The sequence below is a fragment of the Schistosoma mansoni genome, chromosome 2 (assembly GCF_000237925.1).
Source record: "Schistosoma mansoni strain Puerto Rico chromosome 2, complete genome".
NCBI lineage: Eukaryota > Metazoa > Platyhelminthes > Trematoda > Strigeidida > Schistosomatidae > Schistosoma > Schistosoma mansoni.
This window is the reverse complement of record NC_031496.1, coordinates 6,697,721-6,720,536: the sequence shown is the minus strand read 5'-3', so window position 1 is coordinate 6,720,536 and position 22,816 is coordinate 6,697,721. Positions and strand designations below refer to the sequence as shown.

Genomic DNA, 22,816 nt, shown 5'->3' with positions numbered 1-22,816 from the left:
TCAACTGTGTAGATTTAATCCATGGAAACACTTGAAAAAGACATTACTAACAGTAGCGTAAATAGATGGTAATTTTTACGATGCTAGTGAATTATTTAAATTAATAAATAGCCTCAGAGTATTTATTAAATTATATAAAAGTATATTGAACATTATAGGTTCATATTTTAACGTGTTCTTGTGAAAATTTGGTTTAATAAAATTGATGAATTTATTAGGAGTTTACGATAATTCACTGTAGAAGTCTCCAGGAGACAGGAGAATACTGGATATGTTTCGATCGATCAGAATTCTTTAGTAACTTGCAAAAGAATTTTGGAAACTAGCATAATGTTCTTGATCAGGCAACTCCAGATATATATATGTATAACAATTTTAGTATTTTTCTCAGGATCTTCTAGAACGTTAGCATCACAGATGGTGCGATGGATATCCTTTTTTTCTGTACTCTAACTAAAATTGAAAGTGAAGCTTCTTTCTTACTTTTCACCCTTTGTCTCGTGGGGACTAGGAAAGCGGATATTTGTACCTAGTTGTTCAGTTATAAGATAAATTAGGATACAAATATCATACTGTTATCAATATTTCAAATATTATTTTTAACTATTTATTGATAAAGGGATAGGATTTGAAAGTATATATTGGATAGTAAATTACTTACATAATCTGTTTTGTTAGGGTTTATATTTACTAGATGTGAATGACTCTATTTGATCAGTATCTGTTGACATATATTCTGATGTGAACCGCAAAACAAGAAGCCTGAACAAATTACGGAAGCTATTTTTGGGGACGTTAATTCATTTAATTCAAAGCTTGTAAAACTGTAACATTTACTTTTGCCCCTAGCCTATTCTACAGATCATAAGCTTTCGTTTGATGTATAATTCATTGCCATAGCATTTTCTGTTCTAAAGCTATTGTCATTTAGACGTAATCTTTTGTACCCTATTTTCTACTATAATTCCCCAGTTTTGGACATAACTGTATTTTTCTAATTATTGTACGTTGTGGTCACCTTAGTCATCTATTTATTCGTGTAACTTTTCATCCTAATCGAATTGGGAATTCGAGTGCTAGATCGGGTTGGAATAAAGTGATTAGTGTTCCATCTGTCTTTGTCTTCTCTCTCTCTCTCTCGTGCTTGCCAGCCAATCAGGGACAGAATAGTTTTCGTCTCTCTACCTCTATTTCGAACTCACGCATATTGGCCTCAAGGTTAAGCCAGTCAGTCTATCGTGTCAAGGTCTTAATCTACATTATACTCGGCACTAAGTGGGTAAACAGATTCAAGGACGTAACATATTCATATACACTTTGATATTGTCTTTTAGTTATTTGTCAATTGATTGTATCTATACCTCACACTTATACTAATACTCAAACCTATTACATATATCATCAGTTGTTGACAATTCGTTTATGCAACACTATACATTCATATATAATCTTTATGGAAAAAAAATAACACTGCAATTGATTCCCTTTAATTTAGATTTTAAATGTGTTGAAAGATATCTTTATAACATAATTAACTGTTATTTAAGTTCAATCACAAACCACATAGTCCACATCTACTCTTAACACTTTATCCCTTGGATAATGTATATGTACAGCATAAGAGATTGAGAATGAATTTGGTTATCTCTTTTTCTAATATAATGGGATGAAACATAGTAACTTTAGTTCTTATGCCAAGATTTTGATGGAGTTTTGTTCTCTGAGCTGGATGGTTTGGTCGTGAAGCATTCATCGTCCTTCTGAACAACATCATCAGCACAAACTTTGGGTAGAACAATATCTTTAAGATTTTGATTAGGTATCGAATGGTTTAGACTTTTGAACTACAATACAGACGGAACATTTCTTTGTCATTACTTGTGTATTAAATCATTTTGTAATTTTGTCTTGCTGTTCTTCTTATTATTATTCAGATTCAGCGTAATGTTCATACACTTACACAAGAAAGAGATCAAATTAACAAATTGTACAACGATGTAGGTTTATATTGTTCAATCTATTACTTCTGTTGTCAGTAATGAAACATAAAATAATCAATTAGGAAATCAGAAATAAAATTATGAATAATTGTTATTCAACAGAAATCTCAAGTCACGAACTGATCTTAGTTAGATCACCATTGAAAACTTGTAAACATTGGATGACCGTTTCATTTATGTGTGGAATTAGTCAGCAATGGAAATTGGTCATGCGATATTGTGAATTTTAAACGGAGACGGGTGTTAGCTAGTAGTGGAACCCAGGATACCCGTATCATCCTACTTAGGACTGATAAGTTGGATGTACCTGTATCTCAGGGATTCGGACCCAATACCTAAAGCTCCAAACCTCAACACGATATCCCTTACCTACTGAGTCTAAACCTCCCCTGAATAGTCCAATAGGGTGAATTTAAATTCATTTGTATTAGCTATCGTCTAACTCCTGGAAGCGAGGTAGTGGATGAACATTGCTGAGAATTCCAATACTAATACGAAACAGCTGTCCAGTGCTTCTAAGTATTCACTAGTGATTGAAATTAGATCGGCTCACAAGTTAAATGAAATTCAACAATCTCCACAACTCCTTATTAATTTTCTAGTATATTATACTAGTAAAGTATTGTGAAATGGCGTAACTACTCATGTAATTAAGAATACCGCCATACGAGTTAATTCTGAATATCCACCAATTTAACCATTTTTTAAGTGAAGTCATAAAGATGCCAAACTCCTTATGTTTAAAATTGGTTTGTCTCAAGAAATACCATAATTGTGTAAGACATTTTAGGAATCGAGTAGAAAACTCAGATAGACTATAAATTTCCAAATCAAACATTCTTTATTGTGTTTATAAGGAATGCATACATATATCAGTTATCTGGCTTTACTGAAATTGTAGTTAGTCTGTTCTTCTAAATATAACTATTGACACTTTAGTCACGAAGTGAAATACTCCGATTACATCAAGATCTCTATGCAATGCATGAAACTGGTGATCGAAATACACAAACTACACAAACTGTTCTAGGACGTGTTGAATCAGAGCGAGATCGTGCTTTAGTTGATTTATCCAGAGTAACTGCTGAACGTGATAGTTTAATTACAAAATATAAAGTATGTATAATACTGAAAATTATTAATTTACTGTTGATGCTTTGTATAATTTTAATATTCCTACACATAATCCTACACTTATGCACATGAAGCGTGATACACAAATGCCAATTTCAATATGCACAAATTTTGTTCCACTCTATGTTGTTATCATTGTTATTGTTACTGTGTACTTTTTCATCGCACTTTATCGTGTATAACATATAATGTAGAAACAAATCAGTAATATCTTTACAGTTTACATAATACGGTTACGGATATCTATTTTTATGACAATTAGATTATTTTTTGGTTGTTGCTGTTGTTTCGAGCGAAAAATTCAACTTCTTCATTTTAGAATTCTACAGAAACTGCTCATGTGGATAAATTACGTTTAACTAATCAATTGGATCATTTAGAAAATAGTTTAAATCAAGTTGCAGAAGAACGAGATGAAGTAATCAAACGTGTATCTATGCATAGATTACGTATAGATGAATTACAACAACGTCAACAACAGTTAGAAGATAGTTTAGCTGAACGACAAGAATTACTTAAAGTAAGTTTCTATTTATTGATAGGAAAGGTTTTCAACTTCCAGCCGTTGATATTCAGGGTTAAAATTAATCAATGTCTGTTATCAATTATACACTTGAACAAGTGATTGGCTCTCTGGATTCGGTAGCTTAGTAAATAATGCAAAACATACTGGGTCTGGGTCTCAGTGTAAACACCGGTACTAGGATTCATACATATCCAACTGACAGGTCCGAAATAGGACGAAATATGTGTTCTGAAACTTACTCCTAGTCATATAATAAGTTTAATATGGTGATGAGAATTGGCAGCAGAGGGTACCTGGTACCTTGAGGGGAATGATGCTCCTTATAGGATTAAGACCTGAGTTATTTAGATTTACAATCTGGAGCATCACTGTAATAGGATAGAGATGATTGATCGCTCATCAGTGATTAAGCTCAACAACACTGACGGACTAGACAAACACGAAATTATCAATTGCCCAGTGGTCATTCACTCTGGTAACAACTGACAAATAAATTTTTATTGTTTTATCAGTGATTGTAAACGGAATAAAAATGATATGTTTATTATTTAAAACCAATTTTATATCCCTTTATACTTTTCGTTATTACTAAGAAAGTAAATGAAGAATCAGTTCAACTCAAACAAGAAGCAGAATTACAAAATAATCGTTTAGAAGAACGTGAATTACAAATATCTCAAATGAATGAAAGAACACGTGTTATGGAGATGGATTGTAGACGGCTACATGAAAGAGTTGATGAGTATGATATGAAATTACGTAAAGAAAGAGATGAATGTTCACTCTTACGTAGTCAACTACAAAATATCGAAGAAGAAAAAGTTAAATTACAAGTGAGTTAAAGTTTGCTGTCAGTTTATTCTTCAGGAAATTTTAATGACTGGTCAAACTACATTTTAAGTCTCAACCGGAAAAAAAATTAGTGAATATTAGATTGATCACTTCGTTCACTGTAATGGCTCGATTAGTGATTGGCTGACTTTAGAATCTTTGATATTTTATAGTGCTTTTACATTTCCGCTGACTAATCACCTACGCTATATAATTAAGTGACCCAACTGTCATCGTTACACAAGTTGAATATGTATCAACAAGTCTACTTATTCTTGACTGACTTAAATACCAGTATTTTATAAATTCCCATGGTATAATCGAACTTCAAATAACAGCGAAGGTCACTAAGGAAATATGAATTTAAAAAATATCATTGGAGTTATATTTTAAAGAATGGACTAACATATAAAAACAAAAGAATTACACAACCTGAGTTCTCCTTAGCACCCCCACACCCCACACAATAAAAAATAAATATCTTGAATGTAATTAATATTTTGGAAATCTTGAATGACCTACCCAACTATGATATTCAATAACATATGTTAGGATTCCTCAACGATTACTAGATAACTCAAAATAAATACATTTATATGTGTGTACCAACAAGAAACATAGGTTCGAGCTTTGTTGGTGTCATAACATGAATGTAATGTTTATAATATTATAATTTGATGCCTCAGTGATATGATTGTTTAAATGTCATAATGTAATGTTAATAAGAGCAGAAATAATAATTCCCTGTTTAGTTTCAATATGACACTAATGTGATAATTAGAATATGATGGCTATTATAATCTAGATGGAATGATCCATCAAATAGAATAATGAGAAGAGTCAACACAAGGATAAAGTACCGACAAAGTTATATGATTTGAGCATGCTCATGTCGCTCTGTACTGGCTTTGCTGACGGTATCGAATTGGAGATTGAGTCAGTCTATCCGGAAGCTAGAATAACCCAAATGGGTTTGGCATGGTACTAGACGCTATAATAGTGAATCGTTGATTATTCAAATCATTTATTCCTTCACTCATTCAGGTTGTTTTTTTGGATTTTCAGACACAGCGTGACTTTAACTAGACAATCACTCGAAAAAATGTCCACAAACCTTTTATAATATTACTTTATACGTATTATAAAGTTATTTACTAATTGTAACCTTGGTCCGGTCATAATTATCTATTTTTGCATTATGAGCATTCGACCACTGTAATATTAACTACGTAGTTTCAACTGGAGATATATTTTTAGGAATTATTTGTTTTGGAAGCTACAAGTATTCCTTCTGTTATGACTTTATAAAAAATAGGACGTATCCGATTTGGTATTGATGTTATGTCCGGCCTCTATCACGTGAATTATCCACCAATCGAAATACGACTTATCCAATCTTAGCACTGTGACAAATCAATGACGCTCGACCAGTATGAGTAGTATAGCGTCCTTATTAGTCCCTTGTCCGCTCAGCCCTTACAATTGAGTCCAGAACACCGATTACAGCTTCCACTATGCGAACATACTTGGTTTATACACCAGACAGACAGACCTCGTCATACCATAAAATAGAAAATAATATTTGTACAAGATCAAGCCAAAATACGGCTGTGAAAGTGAGAGACAATAATCAATAAACTGAGTATAATTTAGAGGCAGTAATCCATATAATAATAATTCATAAGTCAAAATGAAGCTTATAATGAGATGAATATAAATATACATAATCTAATTACTCAATAGTTAAACAATAAGAATATATATAGAATAATCGTCCATTAATAGGTCCTGGGAGTTATCCGTACTTATGTCTTCGCTAGGATATAACACCTTCGTTATATGTTTTCCTAACTATAGTGTAATTACACTTATTTTCTCATGAACATGCAAAATATAATTTTGGTAAAATCTTTATTGTTTTGTAATATAGTGCGAATATGATAATTTAACATGTGAACGTGATGATTTGATAAAACATCAACGTCAAATTGAAAAAAGAGCTCAAATTAATTTATCCGAACGTGATCGTTTATCTAGACAAGTGAATGATTTGAATGATATAAAAGAGAGTCTTGAAAAACAACTTAGACAATTAGAAAAAGATTATTCTGATCAATCAACTAAATATCAAGTAATTACTACAGTTTTTTGAGTTTATATAGTTTATTGCAATATAACCGAACAGAACTGTTGTCCCTGGTTTTTTTTTGATGGATCCACTCTTCATCGGTATTATCATTTTGGAGATTTAGTATTTGCATAGTTGAAAGCGTGAGTCAATTGAAGCTAGACCACCATGGAAAACCTGGAAGCACTGGACGGCCGTTTCGTCCTACTATGGGACTCCTCAGCAGTGCGCATCCACTATGCAAATACTAAATCTCCACAAGACCCCTTCTGATAATGATCATATGCTCACTAGTGATTGACTTCGAGAGGTAAATCCAGGAGTTCTATTTAGAAGCAGTGACCAGTGGAGTTCAAACCACGTCTGTTATGAGATAGGAACTCACTGAAGACAATTGGTGAACGGTTGCTCGTGAATCAGTTGAAGTTAGACATTAGCACCGTTGGATGCCGGCTCAGTGGACAATCGGTTAAGTGCTCTGGCTCGAGAGTGGTAGGTCCTGGGTTCGAATTTAGCGAGTTCGGGATCGTGGATCCACACTGCTGGGGAGTCCCATAATAGGACGAAACGGCCTTCCAGTGATTCCAAGTTTCCCATGGTGGTCTAGTTTCAATTGACTCACGCTTTCAATTATTGAGATGAGTTTTCTAAAGGTGTTGCTATAAATATATTACTTTGAAATTGAAAGAACGATCTTAGACGATATATATAAGACTGACTATCGATACTGGGTCAGGACTTATGTGACCAGTGTTCGAATAGCTATCTGTCTCGCAGTGTAAAACCAAACGTTTGATGTCACTGTACTACAGTAAGCTGTTAATGAAACTTACTTAGGTGTCTTCCAAACACAAATCTGGTTAAATATTTATGGATGTAGTGAATTGTAGTTAATTTTCTTTCCACTTATGACGGATCAAAGCAAATAATTACATCACTTCGAAGAACTCATCTGAGATTGTATTTTGTGAAATCAGGACACTGTTTATTATATATTAATTCATTTTATGATAAAAAGCTCTGCTTATGTATATTTAATCAATCATAAATCGATACTTTTATGATTACCGTATTTATTCAAATGATAAGAATCCTTGACTTGAAACCATGCCACGTACTATTAATAGGTAGGTCACCATATCAATGTTAAACTAATATCAATCCTAACAAACCTTACTAATCATGGGTTTAAATAACGTTTTTTGTGTCTCGAGATGCTTTGATGTGACCTGACCTGGGAATATATATATATATATATATATATATATATCCATCTTTGCTTACATTCCATTCTATGTTTTTACAATGAAAACTTTTAATTTTTTTTGTTCTCTTATATTTAAAGCTTGAACGTGAAGCGAATGAAAAGTTACAACAACGTATAGATACAGCTATTCATAATAAAAATTCAATTGATCGAAGAGCTAATTGGTTAGAACAACAAATAGAAGAATTAAGATCACATATAGATCAATTAGAACAACAATTATCTACTCAAAAAGATGAAAATAAATGGATGTCAGAAACTAATGAAAAGTTAACAGCTGATAATGAATCATTAAGAGTGTGTGACTGTACTTTTTGTTTGTTATCTGTAAAATATTTGTCTTTGTAGAGATCAGAATTTTTTTGTGCCATGAACCTCATTTCAATAATGAAAAGACTACAGGTCCATGTAATCTTATATGATAGCTTATAAGTTTACACACTCATCGCCTGGTCATGTTGAGACATGATAAGTTTGGTTATTGAATCTGTAACACGGCAAAGTGAACTACTAAGATCATTTTTCCTGTTGACAAAATTTATTTATGACATTGAAACATTTCCCGACACAAACTTTTATGAAGTATCTCTGTTGAATTCGAGTTTCTTGATTAATTTGTCATGCAGTTTCATAGGGTTTGTAAACGGCTAGAAAACTTTGCAATCAATTTTATATTAAGTTCGGGACATACTTTAAGGAAATAAGCCTCTATGTTATGACTTAACGCCTTATAGCTGAATGTTTGCTAGGTAATCTGGTTAAATGACCTTTGGAATTGTATGTCAACTTTTCCAGACATCTGCCCATATAACCTATCACTGTTTAGGGTTGATCGAATAATCATATGTTTAAATTGATTCAATTTCCCAAAGAATACCAACGATTATTGTGTCATATGTATAGAAAGTTTGTCGACAAAGATCTGTCAATAATAAGAAAATGACAATAGTCACCACTAAATGTCTTATTAGAGTAAATATTTCAGTCATACAGAAGGTCAGTATACGCCTGAATTGTTCAATGGTAGAGTATGTAACCATGGTTCAAAGTGATGCAACTTTTGATCCAACAAGGTTCATCACTAATTGTAAAGTTGTAGATTCAATTTGTTGACACTAACTTACGCCTGTTACTCCTAGTAGATCATAGGCCTCCGACAAAGGTTCTCCAGCCAACTCTGTCCTAGGTAATCCTTTCCTGTTGTTCCTAATTGCTACTTATTTCCTTATGTCTGTCTCCAATTCCTTGAGCAATGTGTTCTTTGGTCTACCTCCTTTCCTTTTGCTTTCAGGATTTCAAGTTAAGGCTTGCCTAATGATGCAGTTTGATGATTTTCACGATGTATGTACTGATACTTAGGACTAAACGATATACAATTACTAATCGAATAATGATAACACAAATGACAATTGATTCATAAATAATTTCAACCAGAGAGGGCATCTTTTTATATACAGATCATTCCCTTTAATAAGATTTGTAAAACGACAGCATGAATTATTACTCTTTACTATTTACAGAGGGGGTTTTGTGGAGATTTTAGTAATTTACTAGTTAAATGCATGAGTCAATTATTGTTAGACCACTATAGAAAACCTGGTAGCACTGGACGGCCATTTCGTCCTAGCGTTGGACTTCTCAGCAGTGAACATCCACGATCCCGCCCGCGTGATTCGAACCCAGGATCTATCGGTCTCACGCGCGAGACAAATTTGTGGATTTTCAAGTTTTTTTCTAACGTTTCCCATAAATTCATTAGATAAGTAACTGTTATTAATTATACTCTTATACATCTCTGTTTAAAACTATTGTAATATATAGAAACTGATATGATCATTAACATTTTCTTGAGCTCATTGAATTCAGGAGAAATATTTCCCAACAGCTTCGTATTATTCCCTTCTTTATAATTATTGTTTACAAAACCGCACATTAAACAGTCTTTGAGAAGTGTATAATGTCATGTTTCTCTAACTGTATTAATCAAGTTACATCGTGGATAATGTAAATATCTCGGTGTTGAAGGAGAAAAGTCATTCTGCAAATATCTCAGTAATAAAGTTTCAGTTTCTGAAAATACGTGATCCTTATTCTAATCCGCGAGGGTGAATCAGCCCCTTCAAGATTACAGGAATAACTTGTTGATGATTAAAAATTAACACGATACCTAGGTCTAGGGTTTCTTACTAACTTTTCCTAATCGCTCAGTAACAAATCCTAACGTTAGTCCAACTTCATTGACATAAATGGCAAGTTAACAATATATATATATATATACATAATTTACATGTCTATTATTGCAGTTATCGTATGTCTTAATCTAATGTTACAGCTTTTGTGTTCTAGTCAAGCACTATAAAACTAATTCAAATTTGATATATTTGATGTTGCACCATAATTAAATAATGCACTTTATTTATACTAAACATTTTATGTATAAAAACACCCTGCTTCGTCACTACTGATATGATTTATGCACAGTATATTAGCTTTTATTATGTTCGACAAATGTCTGTATCTATACACACTGTTCTCTTTTTTTCAATGTTTCGTTATCCAAAGATAACTTGCATGAGAGATATATGGGGTAATTTATGATGTTGCTGTGTTTGTGTATGTATGTGTTAGATAATTTGTTTTTCATCGAAAAGTTTCATCAGAAGGGGTTTTGTAGAGATTTCAGTATTTTCCATAGTTGAAATCATGAGTCAATTGAAGCTAGACCACCATAGAAAACCTGGAAGCACTAGACGGCTGTTTCGTCGTATTGCGGGACTCCTCAGCAGTGCGCATCCACGATCCCATGATAGGACGAAACGGCCGTCCAGTGCTTTCAGGTTTTCAATTGGTTCATGATTTCAACTATAAAAAAGGAAGAGTTTCCTATAAAAGAAAATCTTGTTGTCATATATTTTATGAGAAATTCCAAAAAAACTTTTTCGACAAATCAGTGAGTAGAAAAAAAAGCATACAGTCAAACGTCATATGGACAGTGAATAACTAAAAGATGATCACTTATCAGTTACACAATGCGTCACTGTTATGAATTCAAAAAGGCCGTCGCCAATTTGTTGTGATTTTATGTCCGTCTTTCATCAGGTGATCCACCCACCAATCGAAATACGACTTATCCAATCTTAGTACTGTGCCAAATCAATGACGTTCGACCAGTATGAGTAATCCAGCGTTCTTATTGACCCTTTGTCCGCCTAGCCCTTCCAATTGAGTTCAGAACATCAATTACAGCTTCCAAAATGGGAAACATTTATTTCAAGCATACTCGATTTATATAACAGACAGACAGACCGCATCACACCATAAAATAGGAGATAACATTTTACAAGATCAAACCAAAATGTGGCTGTGAACGTTATACAATAAGAATATATATAGAATAATCGTCCGACAATTGGTCCCAGAAATTACCCGTACTTATGTCTTCACTAGAATATAACAGTCACCAAAGATTTATTTCTGGTCTATATAATGTTTATACTATTAAACTTAGATTGTTGTGTATTTTGAATAGAAAACGTAAATGACTGCATGGAGTATATAAATACATATAAAGTCGCGACATTATCGAATGAATAATCATCTCTTCATAAAACTGTATAGATAATATCCATAATCTTGATCAGTATTTCAATCTTCTTGATCTTTCAAAATTAAGAGTTATCTTTCTACAACTCTAAAAGTAGGAACCTATTAGACAAGGTTACTAGTAATCTACAAGTTTTACTGTAAATACCACCTTATGTAGTGATCACTTATTGTTATCGATAGTACTATTCATACTTTCGATGCTTTTCAATTCTGTTACTCACTACTTCACACTAAACTTTACATGAATCTATTGTAAAGTTATTTATTAATAAGATAGTGTTTATTATTAGAATAAGATAGTTCTGCGAGACTATTCTCCTATGATTCATTAGAATCTAATCGTTACTCAAAATATGACATAAATTTATCTCTCAATGAAACTTTGTGAAAAAACATCATTCAATATTCCAAGTTGTAACTTAATTTATCGTACAGGTAGTTCATAATAATCTATTCATATTATAACTATAGTTGACTAAGTTGAAAGCATTCACAACATCAACAAATATAATAAATACTTTTTCTTCATGTATTTCACATTTTATAGGCTACAGTTGAATTAGCTAATAAAGATAAAGTTCATTTAGAATCATGTATTGAAGAAATGAGTTCAGCGCATAGACAATCATTAAGAGAACGTGAAGATTTAGTTCAACGTTCTAATGGTCTTCATGAACGAAATATTGAACTTGATGCAGAAAATAAAAAATTAGATTTGGAAGTGAAACGTAATGCTGAAGCGTTACGAGTAAGATATTCATTTCTTTTTTTTATTTAAAAACAATTAATTTTGAAGCATGGTAAGCAAAGATGGATAGTGACTAGCAGTGGAATCCAGGACGCGCGTTTCCTCCTATTCGTGACTCATCAGATGGATGTACTTTCATCTCAGAGTTGATGTTTTGCTCTGGGACTCGAACCCAGTACCTTTCTCTTCAAACGCCATCGCATCATCCACTCGGTCACTGAATCCTGAGTGAACATCAACTCTGAGATGTAGGTACATCCAGCTGACGAGTCCTGAATAGGACGAAACATGCATCAAACTGGATTCCACTACTAGCCACTAGCAATCTTTCTTTACCATACTTGTGAATAAGGCTATGTCGAGGCAATACGCATAGTATACACACATGCCAATTAGAGACTGACCAGTTGCAGTCCTAAACATCAATGGGAAGATTCAAACAAACAATACTAAATGAATTTAATTAATTTTGAAGATATTATGAAGGACTTTGATGTTTACTCTGGAACTCATAATTTTTTGTAAATAGTAGTAACTGTACGTTGTACGGCATATGAAAGGGATCCTGAATGTTATACTGTGATTTCATATCCTATACAGTTTAAGTTGATTGAATTCATATACTCGATCATAGATTTGAAAAAGCTTTCGATGATTATATATTAGTAATCATTCACAAACTATCAACAAATAAAAGACAAAACATTATAATAGCTTTTGTAAAGGAATATGTAAAGCTTTGTCGACTGGGTTTATTAAGATTGTTATGGTACTGTTCAATTTTCAACTAATAACAAATCTCCACAAAAGCCCCTTCTGATAATGACCATATACTCACTATTGACTGGCTCCATGAGGTATTTCCTGGAGTTCTAGTGAGAAGCACTAACCAGTGGAGTTCAAACAGGTCTGTTGGGAGATATCAACTCACTGAAGATAATTGGTGAACGGTCGCTCAATTTCGTGGATTGATTGAAGTTAGACATTAACACCGTTGGATGCCGGCTCAGCGGTCTATCAGTCTAGTGCTCGCGCGCGAGACTGATAGGTCCTGGGTTCGAATCTCGCTCGTGAGGTGGGATCGTGGATGCGCACTTATGAGGAGTCCCACAATAGGACGAAACGGCCATCCAGTGCTCCCAGGTTTTCCATGGTGAAACTGAAATTTAGTCTTTCTCTCTTGATATGTGGGTGTCTTGTTATTGCCTGAAGTCACAAGTTTTAGTATATTTTGTGTTGTAAACTCATAAGGCTAATAATAATAATAGTAATCAAACCTTTTAGATAAATTAGTCGGTACTCTAACTCAGTGATTTAATGGATAGGGGATTATCGTTTAGAGAGAAAGGTAATTAATAGGAATTTCAGTATGAACATCAATACTGTAATGAAGGTTCATCTACATGAAAAATTCCACAAACGAGAAAGTGTGCGTTCTTCATTCCGCTATTACCCACAATCCAAAATGATATAATCTCAACTGATAGTTTGCTAGGTAATTTTTAAAAATATTGTGCATTTTAAATAAATTGCTTGAACATTAGTCGTTTAATATTCAGAAAAGATTCTGTGCAATTTTTTATTTACCTTTTGATCACTACAAACTGGTCAACATAATAATTCATAGTTTGTACTTTTTTTGAAGTTACGTTGGTAATCGTGGTGATTAGTTTGACTTTCAACGTCTATCTTAAGAATCTCAAGTTTTAGATCCCATTCAAATTTTTAAAAAATGGTGACATTCAGTGAATATCAATGAAGATGATAAATATTCTTTGTCTCAAAGAATATTTTATTAAAAATCTATTTCGCCGTCGCTTGGTTTTTGTCGTGTATGAAATAATACGCTTACAGTATTCAATTATGTGACCTGATACATTGATGCTAACTGTCATGATTTGTCGATAATTGAGCTACTGAGCAAATTTCTTTAAGGATATATATATCCCTGATGAGGTTGTGGATACGTTCTACGGATGTCATAAAATAAAACGGACCAACTCTTCTGTAATACTCCACTCGTTACCAGTCCGTGATGAAAACTATAGTATTTTCAAAATTACTATTACGTGCTAAAATTTCATCAATTATTATTTAATGTAATAGATCATTATTTTAAAATCCTTTACAATCACTACCAGATTTGTTTTCTTTCTATAAATTAGGCAGAAAGAAATACAATTGCTGATCTTCAACAGCAGTTAGAATTATGCAGACGAAGATCAGAAACAGCTGAAAGAGATGCAAATGATTGGAGTTCACGTGTACGTTTGGCAGAAGATCAATTGCATAAATCTGAAACACGTGTTGTACAATTAGAAAGAGAATTACGAGTAGAAAGGGATGATTACAGTCAATTGAGATCAAGAATGGAAATGTTAGAAGAAGAAAAACAAAATTTGGAGGTAGATTAAAAACGTTTTAATTACTTGATGGAGTATCAAAAGAACGTAAACTACAAAAAATGTATGCAAAAAAAAACGAGTAGTACTCGGTGTTTCAGTCACACATTTTAAAAGTTATTTAGCTGTTCGAAGGGAACAAATGATATGTAGTTTCGAATCTCGACTGAATGCAAGAAGTTAAAACAGCCAAATAATTAGGGCACAGACAGAGCCTGTTGAGCTATTCATTATCAACTCAGCTGTACATACTTTAGCTCAGGCGTCGAGTCGGTGTTTTCTAATATTCACACAATAGATATAGTGTGTGAACCTAGATTAAGGAAATGTCAGTATGTGGTGAGAGTATAAACATTGTTATGTTCTCAATCTTACTTCACTAACGGACTATAGAAGATACGAGATCCACATTTAATCATTATTGTTGAATAATGACGTTCGGTTGATATTGTGATATCCAAAACATGCATTTAATATTCAGTTTCTATTCATGATGATCATAATTGTATAATGTTAGTGTGCACTGTTATTTTAGAAATATATTTTAAGCATATCACTAAGAGTTTCTAAGACTGGCACTTCTTAAGTTAGCCGTTTATTATATGCTGTCAAGAATAACAGCAAGTACTTCAACTATATTTTGCCATTCATAAGTTACCTTTTCAGGATGGCATAATCTCAGATATTTTAGGGCATGATTTTACTTTAATGAACATTTCAACCTTCCTCAAGTGGAAATGATTAGTTTAAAATATCATACATGAGGTTAATGATTATACTTGACAGAAGAGTTAAAGCTTCTACTTTATTGTACTCATCAGTCTTCTTATTTTCGGTAATGACTGGCTGATACGTCAGCAAAACGACAAAAAACTATTATCAATGCGGCTATCTGTTGTATCTAGAAATTGAAGTTTTTCTATGCCGCATACAAATTGAGTTTTCTAACGACTTGACCCTCCACGTTGCAAGTTAGAAGACAGAAAACGAGTGGCAAGAAAATCTTATTCTAACCAGCCAAATATGGTACAAAACACTAGGGTATTTATAGTGTTTAGTAAAAATGAACTCATCATTACAATCATTCAATCCGCATACAGTAGTTTTTAGCATTTGTTCAATCAGGAAGCTACATATCGAGATTCTGAAATTTTCTTCCAAACGATAATTGTATGGAACGTCCCCGCCTTTTTCAGAGCTTTTTGAAGCTTCCTTAAGTTTACCAGTAGCCGTCTTCGCACTATCATCTATATTCAACATTTAGTTAACATCCATTAAAATAAATGCATTTCTTTTGCATTACACCTGAACTTTGTGATACGATGAACATTAAAACATAATTAGTAGTGGCATTTTGTGGATTGACTACTTGTCTGATAGTCTGACAGCATGATTCTTTAAATTATGTCATAACCAAAACTGAGTTGTACAATAATTTTTCCCCTGAAAATTGATTGACTTTATTTTAATACATTAGATTAATTTAAAGGAAACAGCTCAAAGATTATCACATACTGAAGTTGATTTATCAAGTAGACTACGTGAAATTCATGATATACGATCAGCACATGAAGAAGCTGTACGTACAAATACACGTACACAAGAAGCTCTATCTACACGTAATAGTGAATTAACAGCTGCTAGAAATGAGTTGAATATAATACAAACAAGTTTATCCGAAACACGTCGACTATTAGAATCGGAACAACGTGAAACATCAAGACTAAGAGAAGATTTAAATCATATGGCAAGAGAATCACAAACATTACAAACAGACCTACAGGTAATTTTTTTATAACCAAATATACAAAATGTAGGTAAATAAATGTTATTTTACATATACTACAAAATGTTTTAACTAATCTTCCCATTTACAGTCATATTATTATACAAATGTCCTGGTACGGCCGAGAGTGGGGAGAGTCCGCTCTCCCTATCGAAATGCTCCCACGTGGCCACGCGTAAATAGCCTCTGCCAAGGAAGTCCTACTCACTGCCTTCTCGTGCCGGGGGTGTTAATCACGAAAGTGAGAGGAAGAAAAGCGAATGTCCGGAGCTTTAACCGGGTTGGTGGACACGGAAAATCCACCTAGGGGAGTTGGGAAACCCTGATTCCAAACCAATGGTGCATATAGGCTCCAGTATCCTGAAGGAACAAATGGAGTATGAATCAATCGTTGGTCACCGGCTACCATAGGACTGCATCTCCTCACGATGCTCCACTGCCTTGTGGATTAGACCTTTAAGTCAAAGGCTCCGGGTGTGGGCCCCTAAGAAAACCACCTGCTTCAGTTTGGGTACTTGGGCAGTATCACAGCCCTCACGTAAATCAAATAAGATTTGTGCGGAGTATATATCTGGTGCCCCTTTGAACCAATATTTATGTGTTTAAATAAAATAAAATATTATGCAACGTCATGATTTTGTCGGTCAATCTTTCAATGAGTGATATGATTACTTTATTATTAATCGGAAAATATACAAGTATATTTATTAAAAATAACCTATCATAACTACATATTTAATCTGACTGAGTGTTATTATGTTGACTCTATATCTATCTATAAACAAAGAATGAAACAGTTCCATGAAATCATAATGAAAATAAAGGTCATTACTACGAAGGTAGAAAACTCAAATGATATTCATAATTAACTCTGTTAAAATGTGAATGTATTTTCCTGTGAGATTTTGTGGTATTAATATTCGTTCAAATCTAGTGTATCTGCTTAAATATTCATGGAATGATTACTATCTTCCATTACTGATATAAATTATCTAAAATTTACCATCAAACGTAAGGTATTTGCATTTTCGTTTTATTCATCAATCTATGTTAGTATATAGGTTCTGATAGAAAATATCTTGTTATTCCTTATATGTACAGGTTGAATACTTTTTTTTAGAAAAAAGCTTTGTAGAATGGTGTAGGACGAGGCATTTGTACATTTTGCAGAACTGTCAACTAATTTAACGTGTCTCGACATTGATATACATATTGAAGCTAAAAATCTGGAGATCATAACTTCAACGTTTAGACTGTTCTAAATAAGGTTAATGAGTTATGATTGTCATTAGATTTATTAATAAAGATAATTTTTATTTAATAGTTGAAGTCATGAGTCTATTAAAACTAGACCACTTTAACTAATCCGCAAAATTGCGCCACAGTCCACCAAGTTGGACATTAACACCGTTGGATGCTGGCTCAGTGGTCTACGGGATAAGCGTTCGCACGCGAGACTAAAGGTCCTGGGTTCGAGTCACGCGAGCGGGATCGTTGGTGCGCATTGATGAGAAGTCCTATACAAAAACGAAACGGCCGTCCAGTGCTTCCAGGTTTTCCATGATGGTTTAGCTTTAACTGTAATTGATCAGTTTCTTGTTAACGTTTATGCATCCTATGAGGGCTGCCTCGATATTGTCTCAAATCACAAGCTTTATATGGTTTCTCTCATAAAGTCCTATTCAAAAGATTGTCATATAGGCATGAGATTATTCAATGTTTAAGTGATATAGATTAGCAAACTTATGCTGTAAGGAGGTGTTTAAAATTTGTTAAAATAAATATTACCATAACTCGTCAAGAAAACATTTGTAAAACATGTATGAACTACTAGATAGTAGTACAACTTGTAATGGATAATTTTATAAAGCAATCATTTGGGCGAGACTATAGTTTATGGACGAACTAATCACGTATAAGATAACAGATCTCGGACTTTGGCGCGAAATTTATTCATCCGTCTGGCTAAATAGCGTTTTGGTATTATAGCTGATGTCAGTTCGTGATGAAAAATCTTAAATCTAATTCCTAATCTTAACCATCAACTGTAAATCATAATTCTAATTACTCATGACGGTTTATAACCCTCATTTAGTCCTAGTTACTAAGTGGACACTCTCAAGGTCATTTTAGCGTCGCTCAAAAGTCATCCTTAAATTATAGTCTCACTATCATTTGATTGTTTTCGGTTTAATAACTAATATTTATATGATTAAAATAGTTTAATTACATTCTTAATTATATGGATTTATATAAACATTCTTTTATAGGATGTAGGTGATGAAAGAGATGAATTAAAACAACGAATGAAGGAATATTTAAATGAACTTTCACGTTTAGAACGTGTATTATCAGAACGAGATAGTGAATGTAGTAAATTAATGGATCAATTAAGAACAGCAAATGAAGAAGCTGAAAGTTGGAGAACAAGATGGGAAACAGCTGAAAATAAATTAACTAGTTGTAAAGTTGATTTAGAAGATAAAGAAGGTGAATTATCCAATGAACGTGAAAGATCGGATTTAAAAGATAGAGAGATATCACATTTACGAGCTACACTTAATTCAACAGAAATTCAGGTAAGTAAATAATTTATACATATATATACATATACATATATACTATGGTTAAGTGCTCTGGTGCGAGACAGTTAGGTCCTGAGTTCGAATCTCATGAGGCGGGATCGTGGATGCGCACTGCTGAGTCCCACAATAGGACGAAACGGCCGTCCAGTGCTTCCAGGTTTTCCATGGTGGTCTAGCTTCAATCGACTCACGATTTCAACTTCGAAAAATACTGAAATGTCCACAAAACCCCTTCTGATCTATAAAAAAATGTTCATTTATCCTTGTAATTTATGACAAACTATATCAGATAGAAAATGAATTGAAAGCAAAACTTCATACTTCTATTTTTTACAGTTATATTGAACATTGGAATGAATATTATTATAGCCAATTGAGTAACAGTCATCTATTGAATGGATTGATCAAATACAGTTATATAGTGTTAGCCTTCAAGATCTTATCACTTAATAATTTTAGTACTTTTCATAGATTTTACATCGCGAACCAATCTACACTAGAGCACTAGACGGATGTTTAATTCTAGTATTAGGCTCCTTAACAGTGCCCATTCACAACCATGAATCCAGGATACAAGGTGTCGTTCATGAATGCTTAGCCTCTAGACCACTTAGCTGGTATCCAACGTTGTTAATGTCTAATTTCAATCAATTCACGGCATTATGTGACCATATTTGGGATTTTAAATCTCTTATCTGCACAAAACTCTTCACTGATTATTTCAAAATATTCAGCGATTATAATTTCTGATTATGATCTTATATAAACTCTGAATAATATAACATACCTTCTTACTCTTTGGTAGCATATAATATTGCACATAAGTAATTTTAACTTTATATTCATTTTTATTTGGTTACTCAACCTTATCTATTGATAAACAACAATTTAAAAATCCCCATAGAATATTCAAAAAACAAATGATATTTGAGTGAACAATTGTTTTCAATGACTTCATCATCAATAGGCTCTACAATTCCAAGTCCATAATTATTGTGATATTTTACCAAGGCATGCATTAATGAATTTGATAATTATCAGAAAAAGGGTTTTGTGGAGATTGTAGTAATTTAATGGTTGAATTCATCAGTCGATTAAAGCTAGACCGCCATAAAAAACATAGGAGCACTGGACTGACTTCAAGAGTTATTTCCTGGAGTTCTAGTGAGAAGCCGTGACCAGTGGAGTTCAACCATATCTGTTGTGAGGCAGTAGCTCACTGAAGACAATGGTGGACGGCGGCGCAATTTCCTTGATTAGTTGAAGTTAGACATTAACACCGTCGGATGCTGGCTCAGTGGTTTAGGAGTTGAGCGTTCGCGCGAGACTGAAGGTTCTGGGTCCTGGATCCCGCGAGAGGGATTGTGGATGAGCACTGCCGAGGAGTCTCGTACTTGGATAGAACGGCCGTCTAGCGCTTCCAGGTTTCTCATGATTGTCTAGCTTTAACCGATTCATATATTCAACTATTAAATTCGACAATGTTATATGTTAAAATTGGTGGATATTTGCACCTGTTACGACATAAATACTTCAAACCAAACATAAGTATCCAGATATGGTATATCCAGTCTATATGTTTACCTTGGTCCACGACTCAATCACCAGATACCTAGACTGGTCATTTCACTTTATCTATTAATTATCATTCAATAATATTAGAAAAATTCACTACTACTTTTGATCATCGAATAATGACTGGAAATTACCGAAACTGGTAATTTTTAGTGAACGCTAGTGTTGCATGAAAATACAGTACACTGTTAACAGAAAGACAAAATCAACAATTAGGCTGGCAAACCTAAACTTAAGGTGTTAGCATAGTTTAGGGACATGATCTATAAACAGACGCATTCTTTATATAGTTGTATAAAAGATAATTTTTAAGATATACGATAAATTGAATGACAATACAAAGCTGTATCAAATCAGTGATGTCAGTCAACAAACTGATCTGCAAGCTATACAACATGAAATATTGGCGTTTTAAGTAGAACTTTCTGGCAAATTATCGTGAATAAACATACTTTCAAGACAATAACAAACTAATGAGAATATTGAGAGAATAAAGTTACAATGATAAAATACATTCAAAAAAGTGAAGAGTACATGTAATTAAATTCACTTGGTATTGTTTGTTTGAATCTTCCCATTGATGTTGAGGACTGCAGTTGATCAGTCTCTTATTGGCATATATGCACATATGCCAACTGCAGTCCTAAACATCAATGGGAAGTTTCGAACAAACAATACTAAGTGAATTTAAATTTCACCCCATTGCACAAGTAAGCTGTTATCAGGACTCAGTAGCTGAGTGGATAACGCGATGGCGTTTGAAGCAAAAATTATTGGGTTCGAGTCCCAGAGTGAACATCAACTCTGAGATGCAGGTACATCCAGCTGACGAGTCCCAAATAGAACGAAACTCGAGTCCTGGTTTTCACTGCTAGCCACTATCCATCTTTGCTTATAAGTACATGTAATTGCCTAGAAATATTATTACATCACTTTAAAGCCACATGTTTTAAAATAATTGACAATGGAATTTTAGTTAGGATTAGAGTTCACAAAAGAGAGTCAAATAATATAGTGATTATATTGAAAGTTAAGAACAGAATTAACAGAGAATTGAACACAAAGTTTCTAATTGAGATCTTTAACTTACTAATATCATTGATTCATTATTGTTTTATACAGCTACAGTTAAAAGAAATGGGATTTTGTCCGAGTTTATGTAATGCTTTACCTAAATGATATGAGTTGGATTAAATATATATGAATGTTTTAGACTGTTAATCAATGAGATAAAAGTTCATCTGTGTTTTATTCATGTTACAACACAGTCTATATAAGTCTATTGAATAGTTATTTCTGTATTTAAACAAATTAATCTAATCAGTTGAACTGGTTTTCCATTGTCGTCCCAAGTTCCTGTTTTTTTTCATCTAGTTACTGTTGGGTGTTGTGTTTTCTGAAATATTTGCGTATCATCTGGAAATTAAGTAAAGTGAGACTATTGTCATTATTTCAATCCCTTCCTTGTTATCGTATTAGTTCATTAAGCCATCATTTATTAATCATAAACAGTTCAAAATATAAGTATGATTTATTTAATCTAATGTTTATTTAAGAAAACTAATTTTCCTTCATATTATAGAGCAATGCAACATCACGTTCACTAGTTGAAGCTAATGAACAACTTAGAATGTCTCGTGCAGAAATTGAAACACTATCTACAGAAATATCAAGAATACGTGATGCATTATCTCGAAGTGAAACAGAAAAAGCTAATGTACAACGTGAAAATAATACACAACGATTAGATAATGATCAATTACGTGCACAATTAGATGATTTTGAAGTAGAATTAGAACAAATTAAAGAACAATTAGAAGATGAACGTGAAAATAATAGAAATATTAATGAAATACTTACAATTACAAGACAAAAAGAACAAAAAGCTTTATCTGAAGCTCAGGTTAGTTAGATAGACTTAAACAATAATTAAGAACTATTTATTGATTGAGTTTGATCTGTATTTATTCTTGATCACAGATTATTGATGATTAGTCAGTCAGTCAGCTACATCGTAGGACCAGGCATATTTATGCATCGGTCGAAGTTGCCATACTGATGATCAAAGTGATTTTGATTTCGTCAAACACTATATGAGAAGTGTGGAGATAAAGAGATTTCAACTAACTTGGATTTGATTGAATTCATTTTTTATTGATTGTTTCAATATTCCCATTGATATTTAGGACTGAAATTGATCAGTCTCTTATAAGTATATGTACTTCTTG

General features: G+C 33.1%; 1 protein-coding gene across 1 annotated transcript in view; it reads left to right on the top strand.

Annotated features, from left to right (window-relative positions):
• Positions 1–2,981: 2,981 nt before the first annotated feature.
• Positions 2,982–22,816, top strand: part of Smp_140660 (hypothetical protein) — a gene marked incomplete at both ends in the record, with an annotated part of 23,782 nt that continues 3,947 nt past the window's right edge. Inside the window, 8 exons of the mRNA XM_018795492.1 lie at positions 2,982–3,116; positions 3,454–3,654; positions 4,254–4,493; positions 7,965–8,183; positions 12,040–12,240; positions 14,406–14,645; positions 16,120–16,425; positions 22,171–22,491. Of these exons, the coding sequence (XP_018649799.1) occupies positions 2,982–3,116; positions 3,454–3,654; positions 4,254–4,493; positions 7,965–8,183; positions 12,040–12,240; positions 14,406–14,645; positions 16,120–16,425; positions 22,171–22,491 (1,863 nt within the window). The remainder of the gene's footprint in view (positions 3,117–3,453; positions 3,655–4,253; positions 4,494–7,964; positions 8,184–12,039; positions 12,241–14,405; positions 14,646–16,119; positions 16,426–22,170; positions 22,492–22,816) is intronic.